The sequence below is a fragment of the Rattus rattus genome, chromosome 4 (genome assembly GCF_011064425.1).
Source record: "Rattus rattus isolate New Zealand chromosome 4, Rrattus_CSIRO_v1, whole genome shotgun sequence".
NCBI lineage: Eukaryota > Metazoa > Chordata > Mammalia > Rodentia > Muridae > Rattus > Rattus rattus.
Genome location: NC_046157.1, coordinates 10836388 through 10848526, shown reverse-complemented (window position 1 = coordinate 10848526; position 12139 = coordinate 10836388). Strand labels below are relative to the sequence as shown.

The 12139-nt window shown below is 39.4% G+C and overlaps 1 protein-coding gene across 1 annotated transcript in view; it reads left to right on the top strand.

Moving 5' to 3' along the window:
* The window catches only part of P3h2 (prolyl 3-hydroxylase 2), a 145261-nt gene that overhangs the window by 119130 nt on the left and 13992 nt on the right, over nucleotides 1-12139 (top strand). The window contains exons 4-8 of the mRNA XM_032900041.1: nucleotides 315-446; nucleotides 2156-2298; nucleotides 2636-2725; nucleotides 4476-4516; nucleotides 5721-5815. Coding sequence (XP_032755932.1) covers nucleotides 315-446; nucleotides 2156-2298; nucleotides 2636-2725; nucleotides 4476-4516; nucleotides 5721-5815 — 501 coding nt within the window. The remainder of the gene's footprint in view (nucleotides 1-314; nucleotides 447-2155; nucleotides 2299-2635; nucleotides 2726-4475; nucleotides 4517-5720; nucleotides 5816-12139) is intronic.

Below are 12139 nucleotides of genomic sequence, written 5' to 3'. Positions count from 1 at the left end.
GGGCACCGCAGACCTTCTGAAGTATCCAAAGAGAAGCTCTAAATGTCTAGTGAGAAAGTCCAGACTCAGCTCTATGCACAGGAAGGCTGGTGTAGTGTGCAGGTCTGGGACCAACTGCTGTCAAACGATCCTGGAGAAAATGATGTCACTGTCTGTATGAGGTTTTCAGGCTAGGAATGGTAATACAGAGAGAGTTCTTTCTCTCTTTCTCTGAGTGTGGTGTGGTAAAGAAAGCGTGCCCTGTAGACGTGCAGCCCTGACTAAGCTATGAGCTCAGCAGCTGGAGAACACTCCTTCTCTCTCTTGCTTTCCAGATCACTACATGCAGGTTCTGGTCTGTCAGCATGAGTGTGTGAGGGAACTCGCCACCCGCCCAGGCCGCCTCTCACCAATCGAGAACTTTCTTCCCTTGCATTATGACTACCTCCAGTTTGCCTACTACAGAGGTAAAGCGGGGCGGGGGTGGGGGGTCATCCATGAAAACCCTTGTGGGTTAGCCATCATTGTATGCATCTGGCCACTGTCAGACCCCTGCTTGCTTTCATTCCATCACCAAGGCAATGCAGGCTCATGCACCTTTTTACCTGTGAAATTGGGTTGCAGCTCAGAGCAAGGGAGGAAGGCACTAGTAATGGATGAAGCGCAGGATTTCCTGTGTCAATGTCACAAAACTTACACTAGACTTGCAAAATTTCTTTTTCAACCTACAATGCTTTTACACCTCATTTTAGTAGGACTGTGTTAAAGAAGCAAAGCTATTAAAACATCCCACCTTGTCTGTATCTACAGCCACATTCACGTCCTTCCACCAAGTCTCTTAGACTTCCAAAACTATACATAAACAAAGACAGTCACAGAGTTTTCCTTTTTCTTTTATGTAAAGACAGCGTTATTTACACTATCCTCTGTAAGTATTTTCCTTAATACTTGCCAGATGATTTTTGCTAAGATAAAAGAAACTATCATTTGGAGGGCCAAATTTAAATTCTGGTAAGTGATTGTTTAACTTTAATAGATGAGTACAGAGAGACCTTCCTGCTCTCTCTTTCTTTATGCCTGTAAGTCATTGTATTAGAATTTATTTTATGCATCTCCTTACAGAGGGATAGTGTGTTGCTGGTAATCTTTTGTGACGACAGTGAAATTTCAAGTGGATAATACTTTACACATGTCTGTGTTTATCTATATACCAGTGTCTAAGGATAAATATCTGGAGGTTGATTTACTGGGTCAAATAGTTTTTCATTTGTAGTTTTGATTCACATTGCCAAGTTTTCCTCCCATGTGGACTATATATTCCACTATTCATCATCAGAATATATTATAAAATGTTTAGATGCCTCCTAATCCCTTAGGTACAGTTTAGCAATTCAAAATAATTTTAGTTTCCTTTTTTAATTGAAGGGGCGATATTGAATATCCCTCCCTTATACTTAGAAGAAATTGGTAGTATTTGGATCACCTAAGTCACTATGATGTCCACATCTTCACTTTGTGGAGAAGTGAGTGGCTGCTTGACTCAATGCAATTCTTGCCATTTATCCCTATCTTCAGCATTGGTGTCTTTTATCAGGTCAGTAGTAAAGAAGTGTTTTTTTCCTTTAAAGTGATGATGGTGATGATGATGATGATGATGATGATGAAGCAGACGGACATTTTTAAACTGCTTTGGCAGACTTCCTACTTTCCAAGAGTAAGGGGTTACTCTTTGTCCTGGTAGTATGACAGTGATAACTCATATGCACATCATGACCCATGAATGCAAAGTTGGTAAACTAGCTGCTTATTATCATCATCTTATTAGAAACCCATGCTCAGAATATTTACATAGGCCACACAGTACGAAGAAGTCACTGTTAGTTCACCCAGTTTTGCTCTAGTGTTCCAGGAATTACCAATAAGTACTGTCTAATGGAGATTCTAGAAGATTTCTGCAAAGTGCCCAGCACCAAAGCAAACAAAAGGCCCTACCATCTAAGTACCTGAAATCATGTCTGACCTTCCGTGTGAATGCTTCTGGTCTTTTTACTCAACCTTAGTTTATCAGCCATTTCTTGTGATCAATGCTGACATCAGGAGACACATTGAAGTCTCCCTCTGAAATCATCTGGGCACATCTGACTGATTCAAATGTGACAATACCTTGTTTCTCCAGTTGGTGAGTATGTGAAAGCCTTGGAGTGTGCCAAAGCCTACCTGATGTTCCACCCAGACGACCAGGATGTCCTGGACAACGTAGACTTCTATGAGAGTCTGCTGGATGACAGCACTGACCCAGCATCCATTGAGGCCCGAGAGGTGAGACCAGAGTTGTGAGAGAAATCTCTTTAAAGTGCACTATGGTTCAGGGAGAACTGATTAAAAACAAACAATGACAAAAAGAAGCACTGTCTTTAAGGACGCATAGAGATTTAATGTCTGTTTCACATCAGATCTTAATTCTTTCAAATTTTATCCATGCCAGAAGCACATACTGTTCATAGACACTATCTTGCAACAAAACTGTTGCCAAGGGGACCGCATTTGCAACTCTGATTTTTATATTAGCTCACTGACTATTATAATGAAAAGTTCTACTTCAGGATTGGTCGCATTTCTTAGTGGTTATTTAAACATGAATTCTATTTCTTTCTAGGATTTAACAGCATTTGTCAAACGTCATAAACTCGAAGCTGAACTGATCAAGTCAGCTGCAGAGGGCCTGGGATTTTCATATTCTGAACCAGTAAGAATAAAATGAGAAAATGAACTGTTATTTAAACTTTTTAATAACATTTAATTTTGCTTTGTGTGCATTGATATGTGGGTGTCAGATCCCTCGAAACTGAAGTTATAGACAGCTATGAGCTGCCATATGGGTGCTGGGAATTGAACCCAGGTCCTTTAGAAGAGCAGACAGTACTCCTAACCATTAAGAGAAGGGAAGGGGAGTTACAATAGGGTTATGAAGTGAATAAATAAATTAAGTAATTTAAAAATAAATATGAAAGCTTGAAACATAATAAAGCTCACCTTCAAAAGATCTTCTTGGTGGGTATTTAAATATTAATGCCCTGCCCACATTAGTCAAAGAGCCTAATAAACTCTTTAAATTAATACCAATTGAAAGAAGCCTTTACATTATACAGGTGATTAAACTTTAAAGATTTTAATAGAGTCCCATGACGCTGAGGCCCAAAGTCAGAAGCAAATATTTTGTGAATGTTTCATTTGTCTCAGTCTTGCTTTAGTTTTCTAATGTTCAGATGTAAAATTTTTCATACTCTTAATGCGTGCCATCCTTTAAACAATGTAACACATCTTCAGAAGGCACTGACAGAGTCATGAGTCAGCCTCTGTCCTGTCCTTTCTCTGCTTCCTGTATTGTCCTCTGATCAGCCTGTCAGCCCATGACACAGAACCCTTTGCAGACATCATCTGTGCTATAGATAAACGCAAGTTCTTGTTCTTATTTAATGAGACACTTACCTGACTTTTCATGTTAAGGATTTAAAGTATTTTGGTTATGTAGATGGATTTAATATATGATTAATTCTTTTGATGTTTCAGTTATTTCTGATTTCTATCAAACATACATAATCTAGGGATCATTTTTATTAAACTATTACCTTCAACTAAATCCCAAGAATGGATTCATTTTGCATGAGAAATAAGGGGTCTGGAAGTTTTTGAAACATAATTCTTTTCTAAAGAAAATATTTCTGATAACTTCATTGTTTCTAGTGGTACAGGAAAGTCCCAATTTACCAACCTTACAAAAGGAAAAGCATCTGCACTCCTCACATATATTACGTGCCAATTGCTATAGTATTGCTATTTGAACTTCTATTTTCTAATGGGCACTTTATACTATTTTCTCCTTTTCACATAGTATTATTTTTTTTCTCTTTGAATTACCTAGGTTTAGATTTTTTCCATGTATCTACTTAATTCTGAATATTTTATTCAATATTTATGTTAATGTGTTGATGATATCATTAATTACAACAGTTTTTACTTGGTTCTTAATTATGGCTTATTGGCAGCAAAACACTTTTAAAATTAGGTTATTTTAACATAATACTTCTGATGTAATACATGTATTTGTTCCTACTTAGTATTTTGAAGAATTGTATTTTCCCAAGACACTCCAAAATATAACACCTACTTCATGGTGCTGTTCATATAATTAATCCAGCTTGATTTCTTTGTTCAAGTTTTAGTCATACTCCACAAAGCACTTGCATTGAAGGATCTTAGAATCCTTTTCCATTATTAAATTCCAAGTCTCTATCCAGAACCAGAGAACCAAGCGCCTAATTCTACACAGTCTTTTGATTCATTTGTTATCCATGGTACCTTTGGCAAAATTGCATTAGCCTTCTCTTCATCAATACACAGTATAAGTTTCTGGATATTTCAGGTTTTCTAAGTTTTTTATTCCTATAAATGGTATTTTGGTAATAAATATATACCTTTTCTTCAACTGTAAACAGAATTACTGGATCAGTTATGGAGGACGGCAGGATGAGAACCGGTGAGTCCTTCATTTGCAAAACAGACTGAAGCGAGATGAAAATCTCAGGGCAGGAGATGGTGCTGGGAACGCAACCCCAGTAGATTAGAGACAGCTGTGGGTTTATGACCTCTGACTTGCATGTCAGGAGCAGGATCCTGGCCTCAACTCTCCCACTCACTTCTGTGTGGTTTTGAGGAATTACTTTTCTCACATGTATGGAGATTTTTTCCTTAAATGGAGAACTTAGCCCAAGAGTTCTCAAAATGCTAACTTCCTGCGATTTCCTATTGCCCAAAGCTGGATGCTACTTTTATTAACAAATCTTATAAAATTTGCTTTTTAAAATGGTTTTTGTTCTTTGAGATTTTCATGCAACACATTTTGATCATACTCACACAATTTCCCTGATGATGGTGAATTCCCTTACTATAGTCATTTGAAATCAAAGCCAGAAAGATTTCTATATAGTAAACTATGTATTGTTACTAAGCAAATTGAAACTAAGAGAACCCATTTTTAATACAATTGAAGTCAACTCACCTGTTTTTAAATAACTCAAACTTATCCCATGTTTGAGTTGCCTGTTTGGGATCACACAGTCCAGTCAAATTGAGAAAGGCCACATCAACAGAAGGGACCCCTGTCAATGGCGGACACTAGCTTATGGTTTTGCCACAGTAATCTGGAGGCGGTCTTAGAACCTTGCAGTCAATAAGCCCTTGGGTGACATAAGATGACTGGGAGAGAATCTAGGATATTAAGGGTTGTTTGGACATACCAAGGCTGTGGAGATGGAAAGGCTGTCTACTATCACTGGTGCATTTGCAAAACTTGACACAAACTGTGTCTCCCTCCTCAGAACCAACTATTACATTAGGACATGGTTTATCTCTAGTCAAGCATTATTCAGTGATACAGTTTATGTTCAAGAAACAGTACATGAAGGCGCACACAATCATTTTTCCTGCTCTTTGTGGACAATCGACTGATATGAAGGGAGTGGATCTAATTGTAATAAAAGATACAAGAAAAGACTTAAAGAGACAGTAGCATTTGGAGGGAGCTGAGAGACCCACACAGAGGCATGACATAGAATTTGATTTAGAAAGATAGGTGAATGATATGCAGTTCAGAATCAGAGCATATGTAAATACAGTATTCTTTACCTTGGGGAAATTTTATTTAATGAAAAATTTCAGTCTCAACTTCTTTGAATGGACAGAGTCCCTTCAGGAGTGAATATGGATGGGGCAGAAGTTCACGGATTGTCAATGGGGAAGAAGTCACCACCCAAGATAGGTCGAGACCTTAGAGAAGGTGAGTACTTGCAAGCTTTTATCTCTGTAAGGACCAAGGTAGAGGGTGAGGTGGAGGAATTCTTCAAGAGTTTGGGGTTGAATCCATTTCTCTGAAAGATTAACACTATATCTGCCAATGCCTGAAATCAATACTTAAGAATGCCTCAGACCTCTGTGTCACTGAGAAAGTGTTTCCAGACACTCCTTCCACAATTTGAACTAGGCAGAGACTGTGTAGGCTTCCCCATTCTCAGCTGAATACTTGAGGGATAGAGAGGTCACTGGACTGAGTTCTCTTGTCCAGCCAGTGAATGAGGGCTCGATAGTGTGGGATAGTCTGAATATCCAAGGATCTCGAAGAAGGCATTAGGTCATGGAGGATCGTAGGATAGTTCATCGAAGATACTTGAATAAAATAGGTTTGAGTGGGGCTTTGAATAAAAATGAATTTTATTTTTAAAATATATATGATATGGTGGAAATGTGATGCTGGGCTTTGTGCATGATGTGTAAGTAGCCTAAAACTCCTCTACAACATCAGCCTAAAGATATTTCAAAGTGATTTATAGGGGCATAGAGAAAGCTGCTCTAGTGGTTAAAACAAGTGGGACAAAGGCGTAGCGATAAGAACAGAATGCTATATGCCTGGTCACAAAAGAACAGAATTAGTGGAAGGGCAGAGTACTGCCCCAAGCAGTTTTACATAGTCAAGCATCGTTATAATAATATACTGTTAACAAGAGTACCATTGACAACATTAGCAGTACTTCTTAACACCGTTATTTTTCAAGCAAACTCATGTTGCCTTCGCTTTCATAGTAACAGTCTCTCACAAGAGGCAATTTAGTCACTTACTCAATGTCTCACAAAACATGACGTCAGGCAAGCACTTGAACCTGATGACCATATTTTCTTCTATACCTACTGCATTGATTTTACATAATTATACCTAAGTATATCTATAGTATAAGCCATATGGGCAAAATACAGGTATAAGAATATACAACTATTAGTCCTGGGACTGACCCTATCTTAAGCATATCAGACTCTAAAAATGCTCAAAACCCTAAGATAAAATATCATAGAATTGACAGAATAACTATGCAGCTTCCTGCATCCCTTAAGTCCCCCAAAACTACTTATAGTTCATAATATAATGTGCTATGCACATATTATAATATTACATATGCTATAGTATATTCTCTAGGAAACAAGATGAAGAAAACATGGATGTATATTAATAGATGCATACACAATTTTGTTTTAGCTTTTTTAGTTTTATGTTTTCTTGGACCCACAAATGTGGAGCTGCATTTATTCAGCCCCAGCTATAATATATGAGGCCAAAGAAATGCATTGAGCCTGCCCTGCTCTCCTCAGGAGAGCTGGTTAGTACCTCCCTGGCTCTCTGAAACTTCTGGCTCTCTCGGTCTTGGGTTTCCCAACCCTTTCCTTCCTGTGCTTTCATCAAGTTGGTTAGAAACAGTAAACAGGATGATAGGCTCACCTGTTGTGACCTAGACCTCAGTATGTAGCTCCAGGACCCAGAGCCTGAAAGCTTCCTAGTCAGCCAGAGTTCGGGTTCCTTTTGAAGCCGAGAAACCACCCAGGAAGTGAATGCCAATGCATCAGTTCTTTGATGAAAATGTTGTGAAAACTCCAGGGCCCTTGCTAGATTGCAAAGCTTTTTTTCTCATTTCGTCTATCAAGGTATCCAATGTCTGGTCACTAAGGTTAGCAGGAAGGGTGGAGGGGAAAATCTTTGTAATGATAGGTTGGTTATCCAAAGCGACCATTTCCACAGTTCTCTTGGTTGAACTAACAAATGGATATCAGGAAATCTGCCAGTATGAAAGATAAATAAAACCACACCTCCTTTGTTTTCTGTGTTTCCATGAAGACAGACTATTTCTGTGAAAAAGGTGCATGGGATTCATTCCACCACTGTCATTCGGCAGGCATCCGGGAGCCACCCATGTGACATTGTAGATTCTGTCCCGGTGTTCCGTACCTGGAGACAGCATCAGGACCCAAAGGCTTAGGCCTTGTCCCCACTTTCTTTTTTTTTCAGATGACAAAAGCCATTTGGCACTCACCTATGCTGATTGATCTCTTTTCTGTCCATGTACAAATGAGGGCCCCCAAGATCCATTTTGGAATTTATGAGTTTGACAGTTCTGATCAGAGGATGCTTAGCAGTTCTCTATAAAAGATGCAACATGGAATACAAATGAACCAGCAGATGAAGTATACACAGGGCAAGGTGTAACGTAACCAGGACACAGCTCTTCCCTGCACTCTGAATTACTACCCTCCCAGAACCTCCACTGCAAGCTTCTATAACCTGGTACTTACGCCTTGTACAGAGCCTGATTCCACCATCTCCATTTCCCAAAGTGCAACTTGTACTCCTCTGATCCTTGGTCCTTCTGGGACGAGGCCCATTCTGAGTCTATACAAAGGAAACACCATGAGGCACTTTATTAGCATTAAGCATGAGCTTTAGGAAGACAATGAATGATTAAAATATATTCCTATTATTTGGGAAACTTAAGTGTCTTACGAGTTGAACTAAGAACTGGTAACAAAATATGAATACATTTCTTATTACACCACAACTGCAGTACCCCCCGACACTTGAATAAAATCCAAATTAAGAATAGTGGTGAGCTATAAAATTACTAGTCCTGGAACACTCTGGTGGCTTGGCAGAAAGCAGATGTCAAGGGGGAAAGGCAGGAGGCACATGCCATGAAATAAAGAATATGTAATCTATTCAAGTTAGTGTTAAATAATATTCACACGGGACAGTCATTTGGTACCAAGAGGACAGTCATTGGGGGCCACCTCAAAACTAGCCCCATGTAATAAACATTCATGACGACTTGCTGAAGATACCTCTGTCACTTACTCATTCCTTTAACACGCATTTTCCAAAGACCGTACTTGCTAATGACTCCAGAGTGACTGGGAATGCCGCAGAAATAATGTTGCACTTGGACTCTGAAAGCTTGGTGTCCGGTTGTGTTGTGATAGGAAGCGCACTATGAAATGTCACTCCTTAATCCCTTAGTGATCATCTGTGAAGGAAGGGTAATTAGCTTGCAACTGCCCCATGCTTAGTGACATGTGATATTTATGGGATTACTGTTGCTCTTGCCATGAACCACAAGCAGGAAGCGACAGGGCACACTTCTCTACGTGATCTTTGTTGCATCCAGGGAGCCTGAGCCAGGCACATACTTTATGAATGAGAGAAGAATTAAGTGGGCTAACTAAATCTCCCTGCACAGTGGTTAAAAGTTGACTGCAGCCATCAAACCAGGCCCCAGGAACCACAACCTATTGGACTACATTTTTATTATAATTTTCACATCTTCCTCTGTCTGGTGTGCTACTGGAAGTCATCTTTGGACAGATTGCATCCTCATGAGTACCAAAGTCCCCACCCCCTTTCTCCCTTTCTTTCTTTCATTCTTTCTTTCATTTGTTTTCTAATTGTAAACATTTTGTGGTAATTATATTAACTCAGAAAAGGCCTATTTCAAATACCATTTTTTCCCAATCTCTTCAATTCTTCATATCTAAGACATTTCATGTGGCCCCCTGCCTTTATGTAGTATCTGAGTGTTACTTGTCGCAGGACTTGGAGTGCTGCCAACATTTTAAACCTCTCTTCTAAATATACTCCATTGAGGCAAGCTTAATAACACCAATATCAGAATCCAATATAGTATTCTGATTACGGCTAACTAGTTCAATAGTGATGATAACAGCTGCAAACACATACAGAACTTAGGTGGTAGAATATTTTTTCTAAATGTTTTAGCATTGTAATATTAAAATTCATGTTTTAAGAATAATCTTATTGATATTCAAGTAAATTACTTCAAACCAGAAACTAATGAATACTTGACAACTTGCAAAACAGTCTAGTACACTAAACTCTCTGTTCTATTTAAATTTCATTTTGGCAAATTTTTTTAAATCAACAACTCTCCTGCCTTTCTTTCACAAAGAGTATATTTTTTTTTGAATTTCTAAGTTTCAGTAAATATGCAGTTTTCTGAGTGTGAAGGTATCTACCTCAAGTTATAATTCTAATTAGTTACATAGATTGGAACATCTCTTTCAAACTATATGGAAAAGGCCTGTGAAGGAACGGTTGTTATTTTTGGTTTATCCAGTTTCATCTGCTTACAATAGTCATTTATTTTCTCATCACTTCTGTGGGTCAATGTGGATATGGCCAGGAATTCATGGTCTCCCACAAAGTTTATCCCAACATCTCAGTTGAGGTTTGGCCGATATCTTAGGGTTTATCTTGCTATGATAAAACACCATGACTAAAGGCAACTTATGGAGAAACAGCTTTATTTCAGCATGTAGTTTCATATCACATGGAAGGGAGATGGGGCAGAGACTTAATAGCAGAATGTGGGATCTCTGTCGCTGCCGAAGCCAGCAGAGTAACGATCCTCATGAGGCAAGAAGGCAGTTCAGTTCAGCACAGCTAAGTAGCCAGTGTTCATTCAAATTTGGGAGCCTGACCCCTGAGGAGTTTATTTAAGCATATTTAACCACAGCACAATGTAATAAAAACTTAACAGGTGATAAATAAGTCAATCCCATGTGAACAAGAAAGCTTATATAAATCTCCTCAGAGAACAAAATATAGTAAATAAAGATCAGATGTGACTGTACATTCTGTAAAGATGGATTCTATAGATTGACTGTATGTGACATTGTCCATAAAAATAGGTTCTATAGATTAACAGATGAATCCCAAGCTGCACATCTGCTATATATATGTGGGGTACTCAGGTTGACGGTTCTGACTCTGGGAGCCCTCAAGAGTCCAGGTTGGTGTTCCTGTGGAGTCTCTATCCTCTTCAGGACCCTCAGCCCTTCCCCCAGCTCTTCCACATGGCTCCCTGAGCTCCGAGTCTCTGTATCTGTTTCTACTGGCTACTGGGGTGGAGCCTTGCAGTGGACAGTTATACAAGTATAACAGAGAACCATTAATAGCGTCAGAGATTGGTTCTTGCCCATGTTATGGTTCTCAGGTTGGGCCAGTCATCGGCTGGCCATCCTGTCAGTCTCGGCTCCATCTTTGTCCCTGCACTTCTGGTAGGCAGGATACATTTGTGGTCAAAGGTTTTGTGTGGGGGTTGGTGTCCTTATCCCTACACTGGGAGTCCCGTACAGCTACTGGTTACAGGCCACTTCAGGCTCCATATGCCCCACTTCAAGATGTCCTAGCTTGGGTCACCCCCATAGATTCCACGGAGTCTCCCTATCCCAGGGCTCTGGCTCATCTAAGAGATACCCCCTGCTCACTGCTGATTTCCATTCTCTTCTCGCTCCCTCTCCTGATTCCCATTTCCCCTTCCCCATCCCCCTCCCTACACCCTCTCCCACCCAGTTCTCTCCCTCCACCCACCTCTGATGCCTATTTTATTTCCCCTTCTGAATGAGGTTCAAGCATCTTCGCTTGGGGCCTCGTTTTTTGGCTTCTCTGGGTCTGTGGATCGTGTACCTTATGGCTAAAATCCACTTACAAGTGAGCCGAACAACAAACTCTAAGAATCATCAAAAGAAAACGACTTACTTTTCTACTTATATAAATATGTGAACCTGAAAACTGGGACTCTGCGAATTTAGTCTTAGAATCCAAGAAATTCTACATTTATAAATTTTGATACTAGATTTTAAAATTAATGGAAGCAATGATTAGGTCATCTGAATGACTGCTTTTTTAGCTGAGTCCTACTCCAGATGTGTATCTTGATGGGGGCACTTAAGGTCAATTTACACTGGTTGCTTGATTTAATGATTGAAGATTAACAATAAATCAAACTGATAGGCCTATAGCTAATGTGGTCAGGCCAAGCCAGATTAAAAGTAAACTTCATCACATTCACTGAGTTTCCATAGTAGTTTCAATATTTAAAGAGTGGGTTGAAAACACACGGTACAGTCACATGCTACAAGCAATGAAAATCCCAAAGAATGTGTCCAATCACTCAGGAGAATGTTCACGGGAAATCTGGTATTTTATTTTAAGCAAAGTAATATCAACCCTTTTCACTAGTACTTCTCCCGGGGATGCTGTTTCTTTTACGTTCTTGCTTTTCTTTGGTTTCATAATTTTTGGCACTAAGTTATATGAAGCATAAATGCAGATTATACAAGCAGAGCTTCATGACTGCACGCACAGAAGGAAAATTGCATCCAAGATAGCTTGTCAGCACTGACGCTCCTCCAGGAGCAAATAGCTATGCATGGCTCAGGACTGATGAACTCTACCTCCTTCTTTCTGTGTTCCATTAGCCATTACTGT